General features: G+C 57.8%; 8 protein-coding genes across 8 annotated transcripts; 5 read left to right on the forward strand and 3 right to left on the reverse strand.

The window, feature by feature from the left end:
• Nucleotides 1-987: 987 nt before the first annotated feature.
• SODALDRAFT_323952 (hypothetical protein) lies at nucleotides 988-3,332 on the forward strand (the record flags this gene model as incomplete). The annotated part of the gene is made up of 6 exons (XM_028609843.1): nucleotides 988-991; nucleotides 1,087-1,143; nucleotides 1,343-1,384; nucleotides 1,476-1,592; nucleotides 1,645-1,926; nucleotides 2,002-3,332. The coding sequence occupies 6 exons, from the start codon at nucleotides 988-990 to the stop codon at nucleotides 3,330-3,332; spliced, it is 1,833 nt and encodes a 610-aa protein (XP_028466285.1).
• Nucleotides 3,333-3,432: 100 nt separating this feature from the next.
• On the reverse strand, nucleotides 3,433-4,013 carry SODALDRAFT_163277 (hypothetical protein). Its single transcript, XM_028606949.1, has one exon. It carries the CDS (start codon nucleotides 3,912-3,914, stop codon nucleotides 3,534-3,536), a length of 381 nt encoding a protein of 126 aa, XP_028466286.1. The 5' UTR covers nucleotides 3,915-4,013; the 3' UTR covers nucleotides 3,433-3,533.
• A 561-nt stretch (nucleotides 4,014-4,574) lies between these two features.
• Nucleotides 4,575-7,966, reverse strand: SODALDRAFT_339875 (P-loop containing nucleoside triphosphate hydrolase protein; the record flags this gene model as incomplete). The annotated part of the gene is made up of 2 exons (XM_028612895.1): nucleotides 4,575-7,835; nucleotides 7,904-7,966. The coding sequence occupies 2 exons, from the start codon at nucleotides 7,964-7,966 to the stop codon at nucleotides 4,575-4,577; spliced, it is 3,324 nt and encodes a 1,107-aa protein (XP_028466287.1).
• Nucleotides 7,967-9,050: 1,084 nt separating this feature from the next.
• SODALDRAFT_323954 (RNA polymerase I-associated factor PAF67) lies at nucleotides 9,051-10,736 on the forward strand (the record flags this gene model as incomplete). The annotated part of the gene is made up of 3 exons (XM_028609844.1): nucleotides 9,051-9,359; nucleotides 9,507-10,544; nucleotides 10,653-10,736. The coding sequence occupies 3 exons, from the start codon at nucleotides 9,051-9,053 to the stop codon at nucleotides 10,734-10,736; spliced, it is 1,431 nt and encodes a 476-aa protein (XP_028466288.1).
• A 941-nt stretch (nucleotides 10,737-11,677) lies between these two features.
• Nucleotides 11,678-12,307, forward strand: SODALDRAFT_333076 (hypothetical protein). The gene has a single exon (XM_028611875.1). The coding sequence runs from the start codon at nucleotides 11,797-11,799 to the stop codon at nucleotides 12,298-12,300; it is 504 nt and encodes a 167-aa protein (XP_028466289.1). The 5' UTR covers nucleotides 11,678-11,796; the 3' UTR covers nucleotides 12,301-12,307.
• Nucleotides 12,308-12,923: 616 nt separating this feature from the next.
• On the forward strand, nucleotides 12,924-15,453 carry SODALDRAFT_350707 (hypothetical protein). The gene is made up of 3 exons (XM_028613498.1): nucleotides 12,924-13,727; nucleotides 13,807-14,179; nucleotides 14,284-15,453. Exons 1-3 carry the CDS (start codon nucleotides 13,351-13,353, stop codon nucleotides 15,157-15,159), a joined length of 1,626 nt encoding a protein of 541 aa, XP_028466290.1. The 5' UTR covers nucleotides 12,924-13,350; the 3' UTR covers nucleotides 15,160-15,453.
• Nucleotides 15,454-15,737: 284 nt separating this feature from the next.
• Nucleotides 15,738-17,854, forward strand: SODALDRAFT_333079 (hypothetical protein). Its single transcript, XM_028611876.1, has one exon. The coding sequence runs from the start codon at nucleotides 15,954-15,956 to the stop codon at nucleotides 17,715-17,717; it is 1,764 nt and encodes a 587-aa protein (XP_028466291.1). The 5' UTR covers nucleotides 15,738-15,953; the 3' UTR covers nucleotides 17,718-17,854.
• A 15-nt stretch (nucleotides 17,855-17,869) lies between these two features.
• On the reverse strand, nucleotides 17,870-18,925 carry SODALDRAFT_311255 (1-aminocyclopropane-1-carboxylate deaminase; the record flags this gene model as incomplete). The annotated part of the gene is made up of 1 exon (XM_028609161.1): nucleotides 17,870-18,925. The coding sequence occupies one exon, from the start codon at nucleotides 18,923-18,925 to the stop codon at nucleotides 17,870-17,872; it is 1,056 nt and encodes a 351-aa protein (XP_028466292.1).
• Nucleotides 18,926-19,056: the final 131 nt, after the last annotated feature.

Consider the following 19,056-nt stretch of genomic DNA (forward strand, 5'->3'; position numbering starts at 1 on the left):
CAACCTGGAGAGATGGCACGACGACTTGGATGAGTTCGGGAGGTAAAAGACCCCGGCGTGGACGTCGTTGGCGACACTGCTGGTCTTGAGGCCGGGGCTGAGAATCGGTTGACTCGTCTGTATTATTTGCGGTCATTGGATAGAAATGGGGCGTGTTTAATTCAATGATGGGTAAAGGGGGAGAGGAGAAAAAGTCTACGAATACCAATCACGTCTTGATCATGAACAGTGTATAGTGTATATATTTCGATGAAGCCTTTCTGAGTGCAGGATGGTTACTCAACTTACTCCATAATACTCTGCAACCTCGTGCACGGGATATCTCGGAAAATATTACAGAGTAGTATCTCGATGGCCAGAAGCCAGATGCAGCCAGGTGTTGCTGACTTGATACCTTTGATTTGGTAAGCAGCCACATCAGCCACAAGCCACAGCCACAAGCACGGGACTTTTTAACTTTTCAAGTCCCGACGTGGGGCTTTGTGTGGCGGGGTTAAACCCCCCCCCCCCTTTTCGACCCTTCCTCTGGTTCATGGAAAAATAACACTAGTCTTGTTTTGGGACTAGCCCCGCCCACCCAAAAAAATCCCTTTCCCCAAGTCCCTCACAAACTTGGGATCGTCTTCACTTTTACGGCCGATAATTATTCGTAAAACTTCGCCCTTTCTTTCCCGCAGCCCCAGTCCTGGTCAACCACCACGACACCACGACACCACGACACCACGACGCCACGACAACTACGAGTTCTGTCTGGGCTGCACCATCCCTCACAGTCCCATCCGACATTCTGTCGACAACGACCCATTGTCGCTTGTCGCTCCTCCTCTTTCGCCTTTAAGCACCAAAAGACCTTGCCTCCCTCACCTCTCTCACAGAGCCAGCCTCCCAAAAGGGCAGCCTCGCAATCGCCACCAAAAAGGCCGCCCCTCCCGAGCCATCATCTCGCGCATCGATTGATTCGTTGCGCGTGGCCATCTAACCGCAATCATGGGTGTGTTCTCCCATAGCAGCTGGCAGATGTCAATAGAACTATGCCGACATGGAAGAATGAGCCTTGTTGCTGACCTGATATATTTTGCTTTGCAGCGCCTAAAAAGAAGGAAACCCAGAAGATGTCGCTTGGCGACTTTCTGTCCGATGGAAGTCTGTCATACCTCCCTCACCCTTCCCCAACCCTGACCTCAGCCTCAGCCTCAGCCTCAGCCTTGCATCCCTTCCCCTTGAACGTTGCAAAGCATCGACTTTGGCTATTCAATTCAAGCCACTACTACCATCATCACAATTGCTCCCTTTATACCCCTCTATAGGTCTGCAGTCTTGGACAAATGCTGACAGGTTATAGACTTGGGCGGATCCTGGGCTGATGAGGTGGAGGATACCTACGGTACGTTTGCCCCGCGCTTACTCTCCCTCTCCCTCTCCCCTCTTCTATCTTGCGTCAAAAAAGTCAACCAACTCAACTCCTCTCCTTCTAGGTACTGGTACCCAGCCTCTTCCTGCTCCCGAAAGACGTTCGGGCTACGGCTCTGGCTATGGCTCCGGCTCCGGCGCCGGTTACGGCTCCAACCAAGCCTGGGGCAGCAGCGACCGCAGTAGGTAACAGGCTGTCCCACACAAATTCCTTCACAAGTGCTTACCATCTAGATTATGCTCCCCGCGATGCTGGTCCCGCTCAGATCCCCGATAAGCCCCCTTACACGGCCCATCTCGGAAACCTCTCGTACGACGCCACCGTCGACGCCGTCACCGATTTCTTCACTGGATGCGACATCATCAGCGTCAGGATCATCGAGGACCGCGAGCAACAGCGCCCCAAGGGCTTTGCCTACGCCGAGTTTGCCAATGTTGAGGGTCTAAAGGCCGCTCTCCAGCTTGATGGAGAGACCTTCCAGGGTCGTTCCATTCGTGTCAAGGTTGCTGATCCACGTACGTACTGAAAAAAAAAAGAGGAAGAAAGAAAGAAAAATTGTCCCTGCCTATCTAACTAACGCAACGCATCAGCTCGAGGCGGCGACCGTGGCGAGTCTTCCCGTGACTTTAGCGACTGGTCCCGAAAGGGTCCCCTGCCTGATTTGCCGTCTCGTGGAGGCAACGATCGCCGTCCCTCCGAATTTGGTGAGCGCCGCTCGCGTGAGCCCGCCGATGATGGCAGGGTTCGGGACTTTGGCAACTGGGAGCGCAAGGGACCTCTGCCTCCTCCCGAGCGTCCCGCTACATCTCGCGACGGTAGCCACCCTCCCGCCGCCGAGGGTCGGTCCGAATCCTTCCGCGGCGGCCGACGAGAGTCCCCCGCTGCCTGGGGCGAAGGCCAGGGACCTGCCCGCCACGATGGCTCTCGTCCTCCCCGCGGCGACCGTCCCGAACGTGTCCCCACGGCCGCCGAAAAGGATATGCAATGGCGCTCCAACATGCGCCCCACCCCGCCCGCGAGGGCTTCCCCCGCACAGTCGCGCGATGGCAGCGAGGCCCCCACTTCACCTGCCCCTGCCGGAGCTACCCTCGCCGCGCCCGCCCCAGCTGGCCGCCCCAAGCTGAACCTGCAGAAGAGAACGGTCTCCGAGGCCACGGATGTCGTGTCCCCGTCCCTAACCGGCGACGCCAAGTCCAGTCCCTTCGGCGCTGCGCGACCTATCGATACCGCTCAGAGGGAGAGGGAGGTGGAGGAAAGGCGACAGCAGCAGATTAAGGCGAAGCGCGAAGCCGACGAAAAGGCCAAGGAGGAGCGTCGGCTAGCTAAGGAAGCCGCCGCCAAGGAGGCCGCGGAGAAGGCGGAAGAAGAGGCCAAGGCCGCAGAGAAGGCTGCAGAGAAGGCGGAAGAGGAGGCCAAGGCCGCAGAGAAGGCTGAAGAGGAGGCCGCTGCCGCCGCCGCTGCCGCCCCCAAGCCAGCTGACGTTGCCGAGGAGGCTCCCCAGCCCGCCCAGGAAGCTGGTCCCGAGGGTGAAGAAAAGACGGGAGAAGCGGCCAAGGATACCCAAAACGGCGCCGCTGCTGGTGCCGCTGCACAGAAAGTCCCTGTTCGTTCGAGAGGCGGGCGTGAGGGTGCTCCTCCCATCAAGACCCGGGCAGCCGAGAGCGGAAACTGGCGCCAGTCGTCTGGGGAGCTTAGATCGCCTCGTGGCCATGGCCCGCCCGGACCCCGTCGGGGAGGTGGCGCGCCGCGCGGCTCCCGCTATGAAGGAGGCGGCTCTGGTCGGGGCTCCCGCGCGAACGGCTCTCAGGGAGGCCAGCAGCCGGCGACGCCCACAACCGCGGAGCCGGGAACGCCTGTGCAGGAGGAGGACGGCTGGACCACCGTGTCGGTTAACAAGGGTCGGCGTGGCGCTCGTGCTTAGAAAGCGGGAGGTGGTGGTGTTGATTTCCGCTTTCTCGGACGATCCTAGCGGGTGGGGAACTATTTCTTCTGAGACGAAAACGAAAACACACACACACACACACACAACTCGGCCGCCCCCGATCTTTTGTTGTTGTCGTTGTTGTTTTTCTTACACCGCCCGCGGAACATCGATTACTGTCATTGTCAACCCCCGGCATCGTTACCAGTTTTTCTTTTCCCTTTTTTTTCGGACGACGGGATCTTCGGCAAATGACGAACTTTTGGGGCACTGCACTTCCGGAGTTTGAAGGGGGGGGGAAACAAAAAAGGAACCCAAAAAAGAAAAGAGAACGAATTTGAGACGTTCACGCTTCTCCCTGACGACGCATGGTTGCTCCCTACCTTTGGCTCCCTGTGGCAACCCCCCCATCCATTCATTCCCCTTTGAAAACCCACCATCCTCTCGAGAGAACATCCTTGGTCCGTCGATACACGAATCCATTCCTCCGCTCCGCTCTCGACCACCCCCCTTCTTTCTCTCTGTGCTCTCATGAGACGACATAGACGAACGGATCTCACAGGTCGGGTTGGCTTTGGTCATTGTTATCTCTTTTGCCTTTTTTTCCTCCCCTTTTTTTCTTCTTTTCTTTTTCGCCCCCTTTCTCTTGCGTCCCAAAAGGCTGCTTCCCTGGTTGTTTGTTTTTGTTTTTTTGTTTTCCCCATTGGCACCGGGGTGGAAATCATCCCTACCTGACCCTCGCGGCTCAAGCTCTCATGACGTCTGTCTATTTCGACTTTGATGATCAACCCTCCTCTTTTTTTATCATTTCGGACTTTCGGGATGAAAGAGAGACGAGACGCATGGCGCCGATTATTCCACGAGGACGGAGAGAGAGAGAGAGAAGAGAACTGGCTGTGGTCTTGTTTTCTGTTGTTGTTTGGAGTGAAGAGTGGGAAGTGGGATGATGGATGGCTTTCCGAAAAGAAAGCTATACGACCTGGGCTTGCCTCTGTATTGTAAAGAGGTTTACCTTAGACTCTGGACAAAAAGTTGAGGTGGAGGATGGAACGGAAATGCGAAAAGAAAGGAAATGACTTTTAAAATTGTTCACACTTTTAAGTGCCTTTTGATTTCCCCGTGCGTTAAATTCGTAAGAAAAAGGCTGCCCCCTTCCCTATGTAAATATCCCACCTAGATCATGGGGTTCTCGTCTACGGACATCTCTCGCGCCCATCCCCCATCCCCCATCCCCCATCACCATCACCTCTTCAAAGTCTTCTGCTTCTCCGCATTCGTCGCAATATTCCGCCCCTCCACAAGCAGGCCCTTCCTCTTCCTCACCCCATCCATATACCGCTTCGCCACGTTCTCCCTGTCCGCCCACTCGCCCAGGTCCTCGAGATCGTCCTCCGTGAAGGGTACCCAGAAGGGATCCTCATCGAGGACCTCGAACCCGGCAAAGAGGAGCTGCGGCTGCGCGGCGCCGCTGGTGCGCTTGCGCATCTCGTCCGCGAACCCGAACGACTCCACCACGGGGACAACCGACGCGATGGTGAAGAACGGCGTGCCCTCCTTCATCGCCTCGGAGAGCACGCGGCCGCGGCGCCGCGTGAGCACGTCGTAGACGCGCCCGAGGACCTCGGTGGAGGCTTGGATCTCGACCGAGTAGATCGCGAGCAGGAGGCGCGGGGACCAGTCGAGCAGGGCGGCGTGGAGGGAGCTCGCGGTGGTTTTGATGACTTCGCCCGTGAGGCGGGTGAGTCTGTCCCGCGCCGAGGAGGCAGAGGACGACGACGACGACGAGGGATCGTCGGATTCGGGCGGTGCGTGGATGATCACGTCCTCGACGGTGACGGCTATGCCTTGGACGGGCTCGTGGCAGAGCGGTCCTTCGGCGGTGGCGAGCTGGAAGGCGTGGGCGATCTTGTCGGCTAGGTGGACGGGGTGGAGAGACTCGTCGGCTTGCGGGGCGGCGGAAGCAGCAGCACTGCCGCCGTTTCTGGCGTGCTGTGCCGAAAAGACCTTGGAGAAGATACCCTCCGATGTGCCGTCGATCAGCAAGTTGGGTCCGGTTCGCCGAGGTCCAAAGGCCACGATCTTGTCCATCGTGTTCTTCCATGTCTCCTTGTCCCGGCCCCCGTTGGAGTCCAGTTGTGCCTGGAGTTGCTGCTTGAACTCGTCTAGGGACAGGGTTTTGGCGGCGTCTGTGAGGTTGATATCGGCCTCGACATTCTCTACGCCTCCTTCTTGTTGCTGCGCATTTCCATTTTCGTTTCCATGCCCATTGCCGGCGCCGTTGGTCCGGTAGTCCGAATACATGCGTTTGAGGGAGTTGCTATTCTTGATGAGGAACTCTGTGGCATTCTCGGGTAACGGCCTGACCCGGATACGGACGGAGACTTGCTTGGACGAGGTCACGCCGACGACCACGCCCCGGCCGAGCTCCTTGTTTGCAGGTGGGCGCATTTCGTCCGCCTTCACAATCGTCTCTCGGTACGGCACGATGGGCGCACCCGCTTGGATTTCGCAACGGGCGAACCGCTCTTGGAGGTCGGTCAGGCATCTCTCGAGATGCAGTTCTCCGGCCGTGAGGAGGACGTGCTCTCCGCTCTCCATTGTTTCGTACTCGGCGCAGGGATCGCTCTGGACGAGCAATTTCAGTCCGCGAATCATCTTGTCGAGGTCCGCGGGGTTGACCGGCTCCAGAGCGACTCGGACGATGGGTTTCCCGAGCGTGCTGATACCCGACAAGTTCACCGCGCCTTCCACCTGGCTGCAGAGCGTCCCGGACTTCAGGATGTGTCCCTCGAGACCGCCGATGCCGAAAACGACGCCGGCCGGAACGGTATCCAGGGCCTCGAGGTTTCGACCCATCAGCATGTACAAGGCAGTGATGGTGACCTTCTCGGGTTCTGGGGAGTGAGGGTTGGCGGGCGACCATTTCGGGGGGATAACGTAAAGCTCGTCGCCCACGGAGAGCGAGCCCGAATACATCCGGCCAAACCCGATCAGGTGTTCGGGATCATGCTGCTCCTCTTCTAACTGAGGAGTGAAGTTGTCCAGGCTGACTTCTTCTAATGCTTGGGACAAGTCGTCGTCCACCCCACTCCCGCTCCGACCACCGGTTCCTGCTTCTGCAGCCGTAGCAGCCGCCTGGGCGCGAGCCGCCTCGGCGCGTTTCTTCCGGGCGAGTTCCCTGGCTTCTTCGGGGCTGAGCTGGCCGGTCCTCCTCTTGTTCTGTGGGAGCTCGCTCTCTGGTACCGATACCATTTTGCTGACGTAGGCGACAACGGGGTCTGATTTGGACGCCCTGAACGACACCATGGCGTCGACGATGTTGTTGTCGACGTGAATTCCACCTGGCGAGTCTTCGACCATCTCAAGGAGCCGTTCGGCCTGGGCCGCCGGGGGCGCCGGGAGCGACTCGATGACAGAGACCAGCAAGGCCGTGGATAGAGGTAGCCACTGGGAGAAGACGGTCGTCAACAGCACACGAGAATCTCTCGACCGCATGATGTGAGGCGGTATTGTGAGGCCCAAGGACTTGGTGATTTTCTCCAGCAGGGCCGGATCCCCCTTTCCGTTGTCGCCGCCGACAGTGGCCTGATAGACTGTCCATATCGGCTCTAGTACCAACTGCACAAACATGGGCTTCAGGTTTCGCCCCTTCAGGTGCCTGTGGGCCAAGATCTTTTTTGTCTTGGGATCCAGGTAGAAACCACCCCAGAGAACTTTCTCCATGACGCCACGCTTGATGCCGAGCTTCTTTTCGTACAAGCTGGCAAACTGGCGAACGGTAAAGGCCCAACCGTCAATGGCACTGCTGAAGATGACGTTGTTCTTCTCCGGGGCAAAGTAGAGGTCCTCGTCGTCTCTCTCTTCAAACTGCAGCTCGCCGGAATCGGTGACGTGGTCGGAAGAGTCCGACGACTCCTTGCCGGCGGCGGCGGCCCTGACGCGTTCCTCCATCTTCTCGCGCCAGTTGAGGTCCTCCTCCATCCTCTCTCCCTGGAAGAAGCTTCCCAGAACGGCGTTGACTTGTTCCAGCAGTTTGCCGAGGTGAACGTAGGCTTCGTTGGGGGTCATTTTCAGCTCGGTCACGAGGCGGTCGATCTTGTTGAAGACGAGAAGCGGTTTTAGTTTTTCCATCCAGGTCTGGCGTAGTACGGTCACGGTCTGACTGCAGACGCCTTCGACAGCGTCCACGAGCACCACAGCGCCGTCGCATAGCCTGGATGCGGTAGAAACCTCGCTGCTAAAGTCGATGTGGCCCGGCGAATCTATGAGGTTGATGAGGTACTCGGCGGGTTCGGGAGCAGCATCTGGAGACGGTCTCCTGAGCATGGAGAAGAAGAGCGAAATGGCCGAGGACTCCATGGTGATGCCTCGGAGTTGCTCGTCTGGTCTTGAATCGAGGTATCGGATCTTGCCGGCCATCTTTGGGGAGATGATGCCGTTGGTAGCGATTAGGGCGTCTGTTAGGGAAGTCTTTCCATGATCGACATGGGCAAGAATGCAAATCTGCATCCCAGGTGAGCGATGGCTGGTCCAGTTAGGGACAAAGGATGAGAGACGAGGGCGAGACTTACATTGCGAACATTATCGGCATGCCTTTGCAGGCTTGCCAGCTTCGCGGGAGTCACGAGAGGCATCTTGTCGAGGTAGGGGGGTTGGAACTGTAGTGACAGGGGGGAAGAGCCTGAATTCAAAGGATAGAGACCTTCAGGGCGTGAGGAGAGAAGGAGTAGGAGTAGGAGTAGGAGCGTGGGATGTCGGAAGATGAGAAGATCGGTGGATCAGACGGCAGAAGGGAAGAAGGGAAGAAGGCGGAGGATTGTTTGCCGTCGTCGACGAATGCAAGGCCTGGCGGTTGACTTATAGGTTGTCCTCTTCCAACGACTCGTATACGGAGAGAAAGTCGATCAACCGTTCATGATATAAGGTGGATATGACTGATTCGCCGTGTTCTCTGGAGCTTGTTGGTCATCGTCATGCAATCATGTGGACTTGGCAGCGTAATAAATAGTCCATATAATTGACGGAAGGCTAGAAGAAGTAGAAGACAAGAGTTGCTGTATGGCGAAGCTTGCTTGGGTGAGGTATTTTACCGTTGAAAGCCGAGAAATAAATAAGCCATGCGCTATGAGGACGGAGTGGTTTGGGCGGCGATGATGGGGGAGGGAGGACATTCAGCATTTTTTTTTCTTTTTTTTCTTTTTCTTCTTCTTCTTCTCATTTCTGAGTAATTGCCCCGCCATGAAGTAATACCAAGCAACAATTTACCCCGCCACAACCCCGCCATTACTAAGGCATAAATACAGAAGGTACGTCAAAGCAGTGACTCCTCGATACATGCAATAAAGACTAATAACCGCCTATCGGAACCCCAAACCCTAAGCAAAAACCCCGTGAAAATAAAAATGGAATCCGGGATTTCTGTGATGCCTCATTTGGCGCGTGCGGTGAAGAAACCATAGGAGGAATTTTCCCACCCCCACTATCCATCCCATCAACTGGACGTCCACCTCCCACCGCCCACCGCCCACTCCCAACGTCCACTCCTACCTCCCACATCCAATTTCACGCCCTCGTATCGCGTGCCGAAAGAACTCTTCCTCGCCGGGACGATTCTTTCGTTCTTTTTTTTCTTTTCTTTTCTTTTTCTTTTCATTTATAACGGAGTGTCATCGGCAGACAAGTCGAAACACTCCTGATTCGAGAGGAAAACACACAAAGATGAGCGGCTTCCAAAACGGCGAGCGCCAGGTGCGCGCCATGGATGACGACAGCGATGTCGAGGAGGAGGCCCTCGTCAACGACTACAAGGAGCAGGTCCAGTACGAAGACGGAGCTGAGCTGGAGCGGGTCAGCTCCATGTCCATGGCCCAGCAACCCGACGACATCCAGTCCCGCCTCGTCGCCGCCGCCCAACCCCTCGACTTCTCCGCCCCTTTGGAGGTCAAGTTCCAGAGCTACGATGCCTACTGTAGCTTGTTCCACTTTATTCTCAACAGCGAAGGTCCCATCGACCTCGAGCCCCCTTCGGTATGTCGGTGTTGTCGGCGTTGGCGTTGGTGTTGGTGTTGGTGTTGTCGTCGTCGTTGTTTGTCGTTTTGGTGATGATTCGTCGTGGATCTCCTCGGGAGATGGATACAAATGAAATGGAGCATCTTTTTTGACCAAATGAACTAGTACTACTGGGCTTGGGATGTCATCGACGAATTCATCTACCAGTTCAACTCGTTCTCGTCGTATCGCAACCGCATCGCGAGGCAAGGCTCGAATGAGGAGGAGGTGCAGGTCCTCCGGGAGAACCCCAACACCTGGGGCTGCTACAGCGTCCTCAACGTCCTCTACTCGCTCATCCAGCGGTCCCAGATCACCGAGCAGCTCGCGGCCATGCGTCGGAACGAGGACCCGATGAGCGTGGCCGGGGAGTACGGGTCGAAGAACCTGTACCGCATGCTCGGGTACTTCTCCATCGTCGGCCTCCTGCGCGTGCACACGCTGCTGGGCGACTTCAGCCTCGCGCTCAAGACGCTCGACGACATCGAGCTGAACAAGAAGGCCATGTTCGCGCGCGTCATGGCCGCGCACTTCACGACCTACTACTACGTGGGCTTCTCGTACATGATGATGCACCGGTACGCCGACGCCATCCGCATGTTCAGCCACATCCTGGTGTACGTGTCGAGAACGAAGAACTTCCAGAAGAGCGCGCAGTACGACTCGATCACTAAGAAGAACGAGCAAATGTACGCGCTCATCGCCATCTGCGTGGCCTTCCAGCCCACCCGGCTCGACGACACCATCCACACCGCCCTGCGCGACAAGTACGGCGACCAGCTGCTCAAGCTGCAGCGCGGCGGGCCCGAGTCCCTGCCCATCTTCGAGGAGCTCTTCCGCGCCGCCTGCCCCAAGTTCATCTCCCCCGTGCCGCCCGACTTTGACGACCCGGCCTCCAACATCGACCCGGTCGAGCACCACCTGTCCGTCTTCATGGACGAGGTCAAGACCAACATGTTCAGCCCCACCATCAAGTCGTATCTGCGCCTCTACACCACCATGGACCTGAACAAGTTGGCCGGCTTCCTCGACGTCGACACGGACGAGCTCCGGTCCTGGCTCCTCGTCGCCAAGCAGCGGACCAAGCAGCTGCGGTGGACCGAGAATAGCCTGCTGGATGGCGATTTGGTGAACGTCAGCGACCTTGATTATGCCCTTCAAAATGTGAGGTTTTTTTTTAGTTTTTTTTTTTTTTGGTCATCATCTCATTGCACCACCCACAAATGCTATCCACCCGAAATGACATGGCATGCTAATAGTACATTCTTGCAGGACCTTATCCATATCTCGGAAGCCAAGGTGGGCCGTAAGCTTGTGGACTGGTATCTGCGCAACCTCTCGCGCACTTACACCTAGGGGGAGCTACGGGAGGGCGACAAATACCGACAACTCGATAATCACGCGTCACTACTACCAAGGAACGGATCAGGTGGCACCTAACTGCCCACTCATCTGCGGACAAGCCGGAAAGAACGGAAAATGAAAAGAGGAGGGATGGTAGCTCGCATTGTTTTGGCGTTACGGCGTCCTAATAAACCATGTCCCCCGGACCAGGACCGAACGGGGGCGGGAGCTGGCATGGTAAGGTAAGGCATGGAGGAGGGGAAAGGGGGGTTCGGACTGAAATCGGGTTTGTCGAGAAACAAGAACAAAGTATCGAGAAACAACTTTTGACGAAGAATGACCATGTTTAGGTATTTTCGCGGTGGATGTCTGCGGTTGTCTGTGGCCGTGATAAAGGGGGGAGGGGGTCATTAGAGACGTTCAAGAAAGCACTCAGACCGCACGAAGGACAAGGAGTCGCAACGCAAATAACAACCTTGCCTATCAAAGGTATGCAAGTCGCAATCTGGCTCCGTTAAAGTTAAGGGCAAATTTCATGGGTTTGCCACCTTGATAAGCTTTATCCATAGGGCGCCACCGAACATGCTCTCCTTACCTAGGTATAGGTACTCTATGTTGCTTTGACGGCTGCCTACCTTAGCCCTGAACAGATATAAATAATTACTCTGTCCTTCCCTTTCCAGCCATTCTTCGATTACTCCTTCCAGCTACCCATCAAGAAACACCAACTCTTGCCTTGTTCCCCCCAGCACGATGACTTCCGACCACCGCTCGCCGACAATGCCGACACCGGCATCACCAGAAAGAACCTGGCCATGGCAGCCAATTAACCGAAACATTCCGTTTTTCAAGTGCTGGCTGCGAGATTTCGAACAGCATCCAAAACCAAGCCTAGATGGCGTACAGCCGGTATTTGGGTTCTCATGGCTCGTACAGCCTGGCATTCATGCTGTCGAGGTGTATGAAGCCATTCTATCCAACGTTTCTCACCAACCGGTACACTTGGAGGTCTTCATTTGTCAGGCTGGCGTAGTTCAAGAGACCCTTCCGCCTCGACCGAACAAGCACCGCGATGGCCCAGATTACGCGGACATGGAAGATCGAGACGTGTCTTTCGTTATACTCAACGAGGCGCAACACTGGCGAGTTATGCGATGGTTCCGTCGGCATGGCTACCACACTTTGTTCCCCTGGATTGCCACTCCTATTGGTTGCCTGTTTATGGTGTCCTAAATCCGATGTTGATCCGGAAGCCGCTTTACCAGGAGCCCTCGCAGCTTTGAACCTGCGGGAGCAAGACTTGTCTCCTCGAAGCTCCCTTCCGAGTGGTGTCCTCGCGATACCAACTACCAGCTATAAGAGCGTTCACGTTTGGCGGTTCTCCGATGGTTCCGCGATGGTTCCGATGCACCAACTGGTCGCTCGGCCGATACCCTTGGACGACGTCGTGTTGCTTGGATCACCCCACTTCCGAACAATCGCGGGAGAATACCAGACGACCTCGACGAAGCATCAGAATCTGTCGCCATGTCCCAAGATGGACATGATTGAGACCGTCTCCGTGTGTTGCCGATAGGTATATATTTAAGGTAAATATAACAGCCCTACGGGTTTGCAAAAACGGAAGCTACGTTCGACTTTCGATAACGCAACTAAGGTACCCCGGGGATCATAAAAACAGCAGGGCGGAAGGCACGAGACCCTAAAGCCCCTGCCGTGTGGCTGCTGAAGGGGGAACCGGAGTGAGGGAGCGTGGAAGGCGCACCAACCTTGATGGTTTCCCTGAAACGGAAGGCACGCACGGGTGTTTAGGGAATAAACGGATTCAGGAAGGAAGGGGCCGGCTAGCCCCTGCTAAAGGGAGGTAGGACATAAAGGATACCTTATGCCTGGATGAACTTGTGAATGTGAAGTACCTTATGTACCTAGGTAAGGTAGCTCTTTCTCTGAAGGTGACGACTGTTCTGGGAGTGAAACTGAAGATGTTGTGTTGATAGCAATAAGGCTGATTGGCGTGGCCCTCTGCCCAGGGACTTGGCGGAGGATCTGCAGACGTCACCCATCTTTGAGCCGAAGTATCGAATGTACCACAGCAGGGGGCGATGTACCTGAGGTACGCATTGACCACGCCACTACCTTACCTTAGTGTATAATACCTAAGGTAAGGTTACTTTTAAGTCTCCCCGCCCCTCGGCAAAGCTTCGAGCTATCGATCGTCATCTTCCCTCTCTACTCTCCTTTTTCCTCTTCTTCCCTCTTCACAAACACTGTCCCAAACATTCGGCAGAGTCGATCATACATCCGACAAGTACAAAAATATCATCATCGGGCAACCTTTTTACGTCGATATTAGGAGAATGCTCGCTCGCCTCCATAGGTTTCCCTGAGCCGCGATTGAGCTAACAGCTCCCGGACCCATTCGTAGGTATCATCATACCACTCGAGTTCTCCCTACCATACCATTACGAGGCATCATTCTTCCTACACTTCCCGGGACTTCGAAGTGCAGAAGAAAACAAGAAAAGGGAAACCCAGCTTGTGCCAGTTGTTAATCCAACTCGATCCGACCGTATCCTTTCCAAAATTTACATCTCGAAGACGACCCCGCTGACGCGGCTCACCCACCATGTCTTCACCAACCCCCCGCATCTCTATCCATACCTCCCCTGCCTCCCCCCCAAACCAACCTGCCCACGAAGCAGGACCAAGCACCGACACCGACGACAACCGAGCGTCTTGTTCCGAGACGACGAGGGGCCGGCCAACCATTCGGATCAAGGGTCAGAATACACCGCGACCGCTTGCCTTGTCGCGGGACTCGTCCGCCGGTTCCTCCGCCCACCTCGGCTGGGCGTCCGATTCGACGGTCCGACCATCGCAGGGGCGTAGGGGCTCCGTGTCGTCGCTCAGCTTCGCGCCGGTGCGGAACCCCGAATTGCCGCAGGGAACACACAAGAAGACGGACAAGGAGCGCATCAGGGCATCTTCTCCTCCTCCTGCGAGGTTAGTCTCCTCTCCTTTTCGTTTCGAGTCTACTAAGGCGTGTCCGTCGTCTTCCACTAACGAACAAACACCTTGGCAGGTTCCAGTCGCGGGTGGCTTTCGACAACGTGCAGCTGGGCGAGGCCACTAAGCGCAACACCTCGTCCCTCACGCTCAATGTCCGCCATCGGGGCTTCCAGCTCAAGAGGCGGTCGCGCATGTTCATGGTGGGTATCGACGAGCATGAGTACTCGGACGAGGCGCTGCAGTGGCTGCTGGACGAGATGGTCGACGACGGAGACGAGGTGGTGTGCGTGCGGGTGGTGGAGAACATGACTAAGACGATGCAGTCGTATCAGCAGGATGCGCACGCACTGATGGGCTCGATCCTTGCCAAGAATGAAGCGAACCGCGCGATCAATTTTACACTGGAGTATGCGTCGGGGAAACTGCATGCCACTTTTCACAAGCTGGTGAGTTTTCCTTTTTTTTTTTTTTTTTTTTTTTTTTAGAGAGAGAGAGAGAAAAAATCTTGTTATTCTGCTCTGCATTCACTACTGACCCCTCCCCCTCTTAGATTCAAATATATCAGCCGGCCATGTTGATCGTCGGCACGCGCGGACGCTCGCTGGGCGGATTCCAGAGCCTAGTCAACACGCGCAACTCCTTCTCCCAGTACTGCCTCCAGTACTCGCCCATCCCCGTGGTGGTGGTGCGGCCGACGGCGCAGCGCGACAAGAAGCGGAATAAGAGGCAGCAGGACACCGAACGGCAGACGTACGCTAAGATGCTGACGGCGACGGGCGGGAAGCACGAGACGGACAGCGCGCGGACGATCCGGTACGCGACGGAGGTGAAGTACTCGGCGGAGGAGGAGGCGCACCACGTGGCTAGGGCGCTCGGGTTGCCGGCGTCGTTCGATCCTACCATCAAGCCGCTGAACGTCCAGCTGGGTCGGCGACTGAAGCAACAGACCGAGGGGTCGTCATTGTCGGCGTCGCCGTCGCGTTCGCCGCTGTCGGTCACCGTGACGTCGGCGGATACTAAAGAGGATGAGGAGGAAAAAGAAGCAGAAGCAGAAGCAAAAGCAGAAGCAGAAGCAGAGAAAAAGGAGGAGGGCCCGGAGACGGAAGAGGTTCAGGCGCAGGTGCAGACGCAGGTGCTTCCCATGAGCGCGGTGGGCGACGTTGGCGACGGTGATGGCAATGATGATGGTGACGAGGAGGACGATGATGATAACGATGACGACGACGAGGACGACGAGGAGGGGTTCGAGGCGATACCGGGCGAGGAGGCGCTGGGGCGGGATCAGCAGGACCGTCTCCACGATATGGAAGTTGGCGAGGCGGCGGCGCTCCTTAAGCAGAATCGTCGGCAGAGCATGGGTTCAGGGGGGACGGATGACGACTCGGATGGTGGGAAGCAGGGTGGTGAGGGTGGTAGTAAGAGTTGATGCAGAAAAAAGGAACGCTTGATGTCGTGTTTTCTTTCATTGTTCTTAGAGGCGGATGGAGGGTCAATTATTGTCAGGGCGTTCACAATTCGGATGGCGGTATCCATAGGTATTCTCCTATTTCTAGAGGACAGGCTGGCTACGGACTATGGGAAGGGTCGGGGTCATACAAGAGATGCGGTTGGATGGTAGATGGGAATGAGGAGTTCTGTATGCTTATGTTATGCTTTTGTTAGACGTGATATCCTTCGCTCTGGGTGAAGGTCATGTTTTTGGTCTTTGGCGTGTCGCGAGAAGGAAGTAAGGTAAGGTACCTTATGGTACGAAGTATTGCTCAAGTACCCATGTACCAATGTACAACGTCGTACCCTCGTCCATGTACCCTGAACAGGATCAGGTACCTTAGGTACTTTAGTAGCCCACTCCGGCGATCCGGTACGGTGCCGCCATTCGCTTAGTAATTACGAGCTAGACCGTTTAGGGGAAGATTAGCTAAGCTTTTACATTCCCGCCCGACTCCTAACCGCTGGTTGGAATTCTGGGCGATTCATCTCCCTCCTTCAGCTTCACCTTTCGCTTCCCATCTTTCCCCTCCCTCTTGTAATCATCCAACAACAACTACTTTCTCTCTTGCTTTCTGAACTCCTCACTGCATAGCGGACCACCAGAGATGAGAACGACATCTCCTGCCTTTATTTCCTTCTTACTACGAACTTTATAGACAGCTCTTCTTGGCTCTTCCTCCTATTACTCCTCCTCCCCCCACCACCTGAGAACGACGACGATCGACCCCAATGCCCTGGCCCGGTTTCTTCTCCAGCTGCGACGACACCGCCTGCAAACCAGTCAACCCCCACGCCCCGTCCCCCCTCAGCCTCGCCTTCTCGGTCGGCCACTTCCTCGTCACCTTCGCGGTCCTCGCGACCCTCGCCCACCGCCACCTCTTCCCCCGCCTCGCCGCCGTCCACGAGAGCCACGACGGCCACGACAACCTCCTCCCCCCCCACGCGCCCGCGACCCTCCGCCAAGCCCACGCCGAACATGGCCGCAAGACCCTGCGCCGCCGCGCCGCGGCCCTCGCCTTCAGCGCCACCGTCGCCCTGGCCGCCGTCCTGGCCGAGCTGATCCTCTGCGAGGTGGCCGGCCTGGTGCACCCGCGCGCCCGCGCCCTGGGGCTCGCCGTCGTCATACCCGCGCTCCTGGTCCTGCTGGTCGGGGTGGTCCCCTTCCTCGAGATCCAAAGCGTCGTCTCCGGTCTCGGGTACCGGTTTCAGCGCACTGCGAAGGGGAACATGCCGCGTCTGCCCTGGGCGGTGCAGCTCGTGGCCTTTGCGGGGTGGTTGGCTCTTTTCTGGAGCCTGGGGCTGCTCGTCCCGCGGGATACGGAGCCTCACGCTGTCGCGGCGGCGGCGGCGAGGAGGAGGAGGTCGTACTGGGGCGGCCTCGCGGCCAGCAAGCCCGTCGAGGAGGAGGAGTGGGAGGAGACGGGTCTCACGAGGGCGTGTCTCGAGAGGATCGGGGTGGTGGGGATCCTGCTCATGGCGATGCTGAGCGGCTTCGCGGCCGTGTCGAGCCCGTGGCACACGCTCCTGTCGGCGGCGGAACGCAAGAAGAGACCCATCACCGAGGCGGACGTGGCAAGGAAGGAGGCCGGGCTCGACGCCGCTGGCGAGATGTTGCTGACGAAACGGCGCCGGTTGCAGGCGCTGGAGCGCAAGTCTTCGACGACGCGGTCGCGCCCTGCTGCTTCTTCTGCCGGTGGTGGTGGCGGCGGCGGTCTCGTGGGCAAGATGCTCGGGGCGGTCAGGGGCGTAATGAGCGGCGACGAGGCCGAGATGCGCGCGTTGCGGGTGGAGATCGCCGGGCTGGAGACGATGCAGGCCAACCTCGGTGCCCAGCTCGGGGTGATGCGGTCGAAGCAAGCGGCCACGGCGCGCGCGGGGACGCGGCTGGGCCGGTGCCTGGCGGTGCCGCGGTGGCTGTTTAGCTTCTACTGCGTGTACCGCGTGGCGGCGACGGCGCTGACGACGGTGCGGCGCGCGTACGGCTACGGCTACCACCCTTCGTCGTCGCCGGCGTTCAGCTCGTCCGACCCGATCAGCCGGTTTCTGGGCCTGCTGGCGCGGCACTGGGACCCGCAGCTGGACCAGACGGCGTGGGCGCGGCAGATTTCTTTCCTCTTGTCGGGGGTGATGTTGGCGGCGTCGGCGAACTCGGCGACCCAGACTTTCCATTTGTTTTCGAGGTGGGCGCCCGGGCTGCGGTACCAGGCGCAGGCGAACCTGGCGCTGTTGACGGGGCAGGTGGCGGCGGTGTATGTGGTGAGCGCGGCGCTGTTGTTGAGGAGCAGCTTGCCAAGGGAGGTGGGGTGGGCGGTGGGGGATGCGCTGCGGAGTGCGCTGGACCCGTGGTTTGTGGATCGGTGGTTTGAGGGGTGGTTCCTCGTCAGCAGTGTGGCGACGGCGGTGGGCATCTTTATTGGGAGGAAGATGGCTGTCGGGGGTGGGGATGACTGGGATGATCTTGCTGGGGAGGAGATGGGGCAGAAGAGGTGTTGAGAAGACCGTGGGGGGAGAGAGAGAGGAAGGGGACAAGGCATTTGTCGTGATCCTATGCATAGTTTGGTCTCGCTGGTCGGACCATTCACCAGACGGTATATATTTCATTCTTAATGAGACGGATGATGCAGTTGTCAAACAGGAGGACCCGGCTACTCCAAAGCCGAGTAGGCATTGAGGGCAAGCTGTCCGCCTAGATGGGCGTAAAGCACGTTGCTCCCCTCGGGAATCTCCCCCTTGCGGATCATGTCCATCATCCCGGCCAGACTCTTCCCCTCGTAGACGGGATCGGTAATGAACCCCTCGGTGGCGGCACCAAACTTGATGGCATCAACGGTCGCCTGGTCCGGGATGCCGTACACACCGCCATGATAGCGCCCATCCAGCACAATGTCCTCCTCGGTGATATCCCCCTCCTCCAAGCCGATCTTGACGGCCGTGGCGCGGGCGATGCGCAAAACCTGGTCAAAAGTCTGCCGCACCTTCGCCGAGGCATCGATGCCCACGACCTTCCTAGGCCGGGAGCCGCACGTCTTCTGCGCGAGCTTGAACCCGGCCACCATGCCAGCGAACGTAGACCCCGTCACCGCGCAGACGACAACCGTGTCGAAGAACACCCCGAGGGCCTCCTCCTGCGCCTCGACCTCGAAAGCCCAGCGCGCGAACCCGAGCCCGCCGAGCGGATGGTCCGACGCCCCGGCGGGGATGTAATACGGCGTCCGTCCCTGGGCGGCCAGCTCCTCGCGCAAGCGGCGGAGGGTGTCCTTGTGCTCGATGCCGAAGGGGGACGGGTCGAGGCGCACATCGGCGCCCATGAGGCGCGAGAGCTGCAGGTTGCCGACCTTCTCGTAGGCCGGGTCGGACCAGTCGACCCATTTCTCCTGCACGAGGGCGGCGCGGAGGCCGAGCTTGGCGGCCACGGCGGAGACCTGGCGCGTGTGGTTGGACTGCACGCCGCCGATGCTGACGAGGGTGTCGCACCGCTGGGCCAGGGCTTCGGCGGCGAGGTATTCGAGCTTGCGGGTCTTGTTGCCGCCGTAGGCGAGGCCCGAGTTGCAGTCTTCGCGCTTGGCGTAGATGGCGACTTGGCCGCCTAGGGCGGAGGAGATGCGCGGGAGGGCTTGGATGGGGGAGGGGCCGAAGAGGAAGGATTCGCGGGGGATGCTGGCGAAGGGTTCGGGGAGGTTGACTTGGACGTGGGTTGCCATGGTAGACGGTAGATGGGGGGGGGAAGGGGGGGGGGATTTATTCTATTTTCTTTCTGATAGTGGTGATGGGTTGGGCACTGGGGAGTCTAAGAGGTGGGATGGGGGAATTAATAACAATATATTCTAGGGAT

The sequence above is a fragment of the Sodiomyces alkalinus genome (assembly GCF_003711515.1).
Source record: "Sodiomyces alkalinus F11 unplaced genomic scaffold SODALscaffold_5, whole genome shotgun sequence".
Lineage (NCBI taxonomy): Eukaryota > Fungi > Ascomycota > Sordariomycetes > Glomerellales > Plectosphaerellaceae > Sodiomyces > Sodiomyces alkalinus.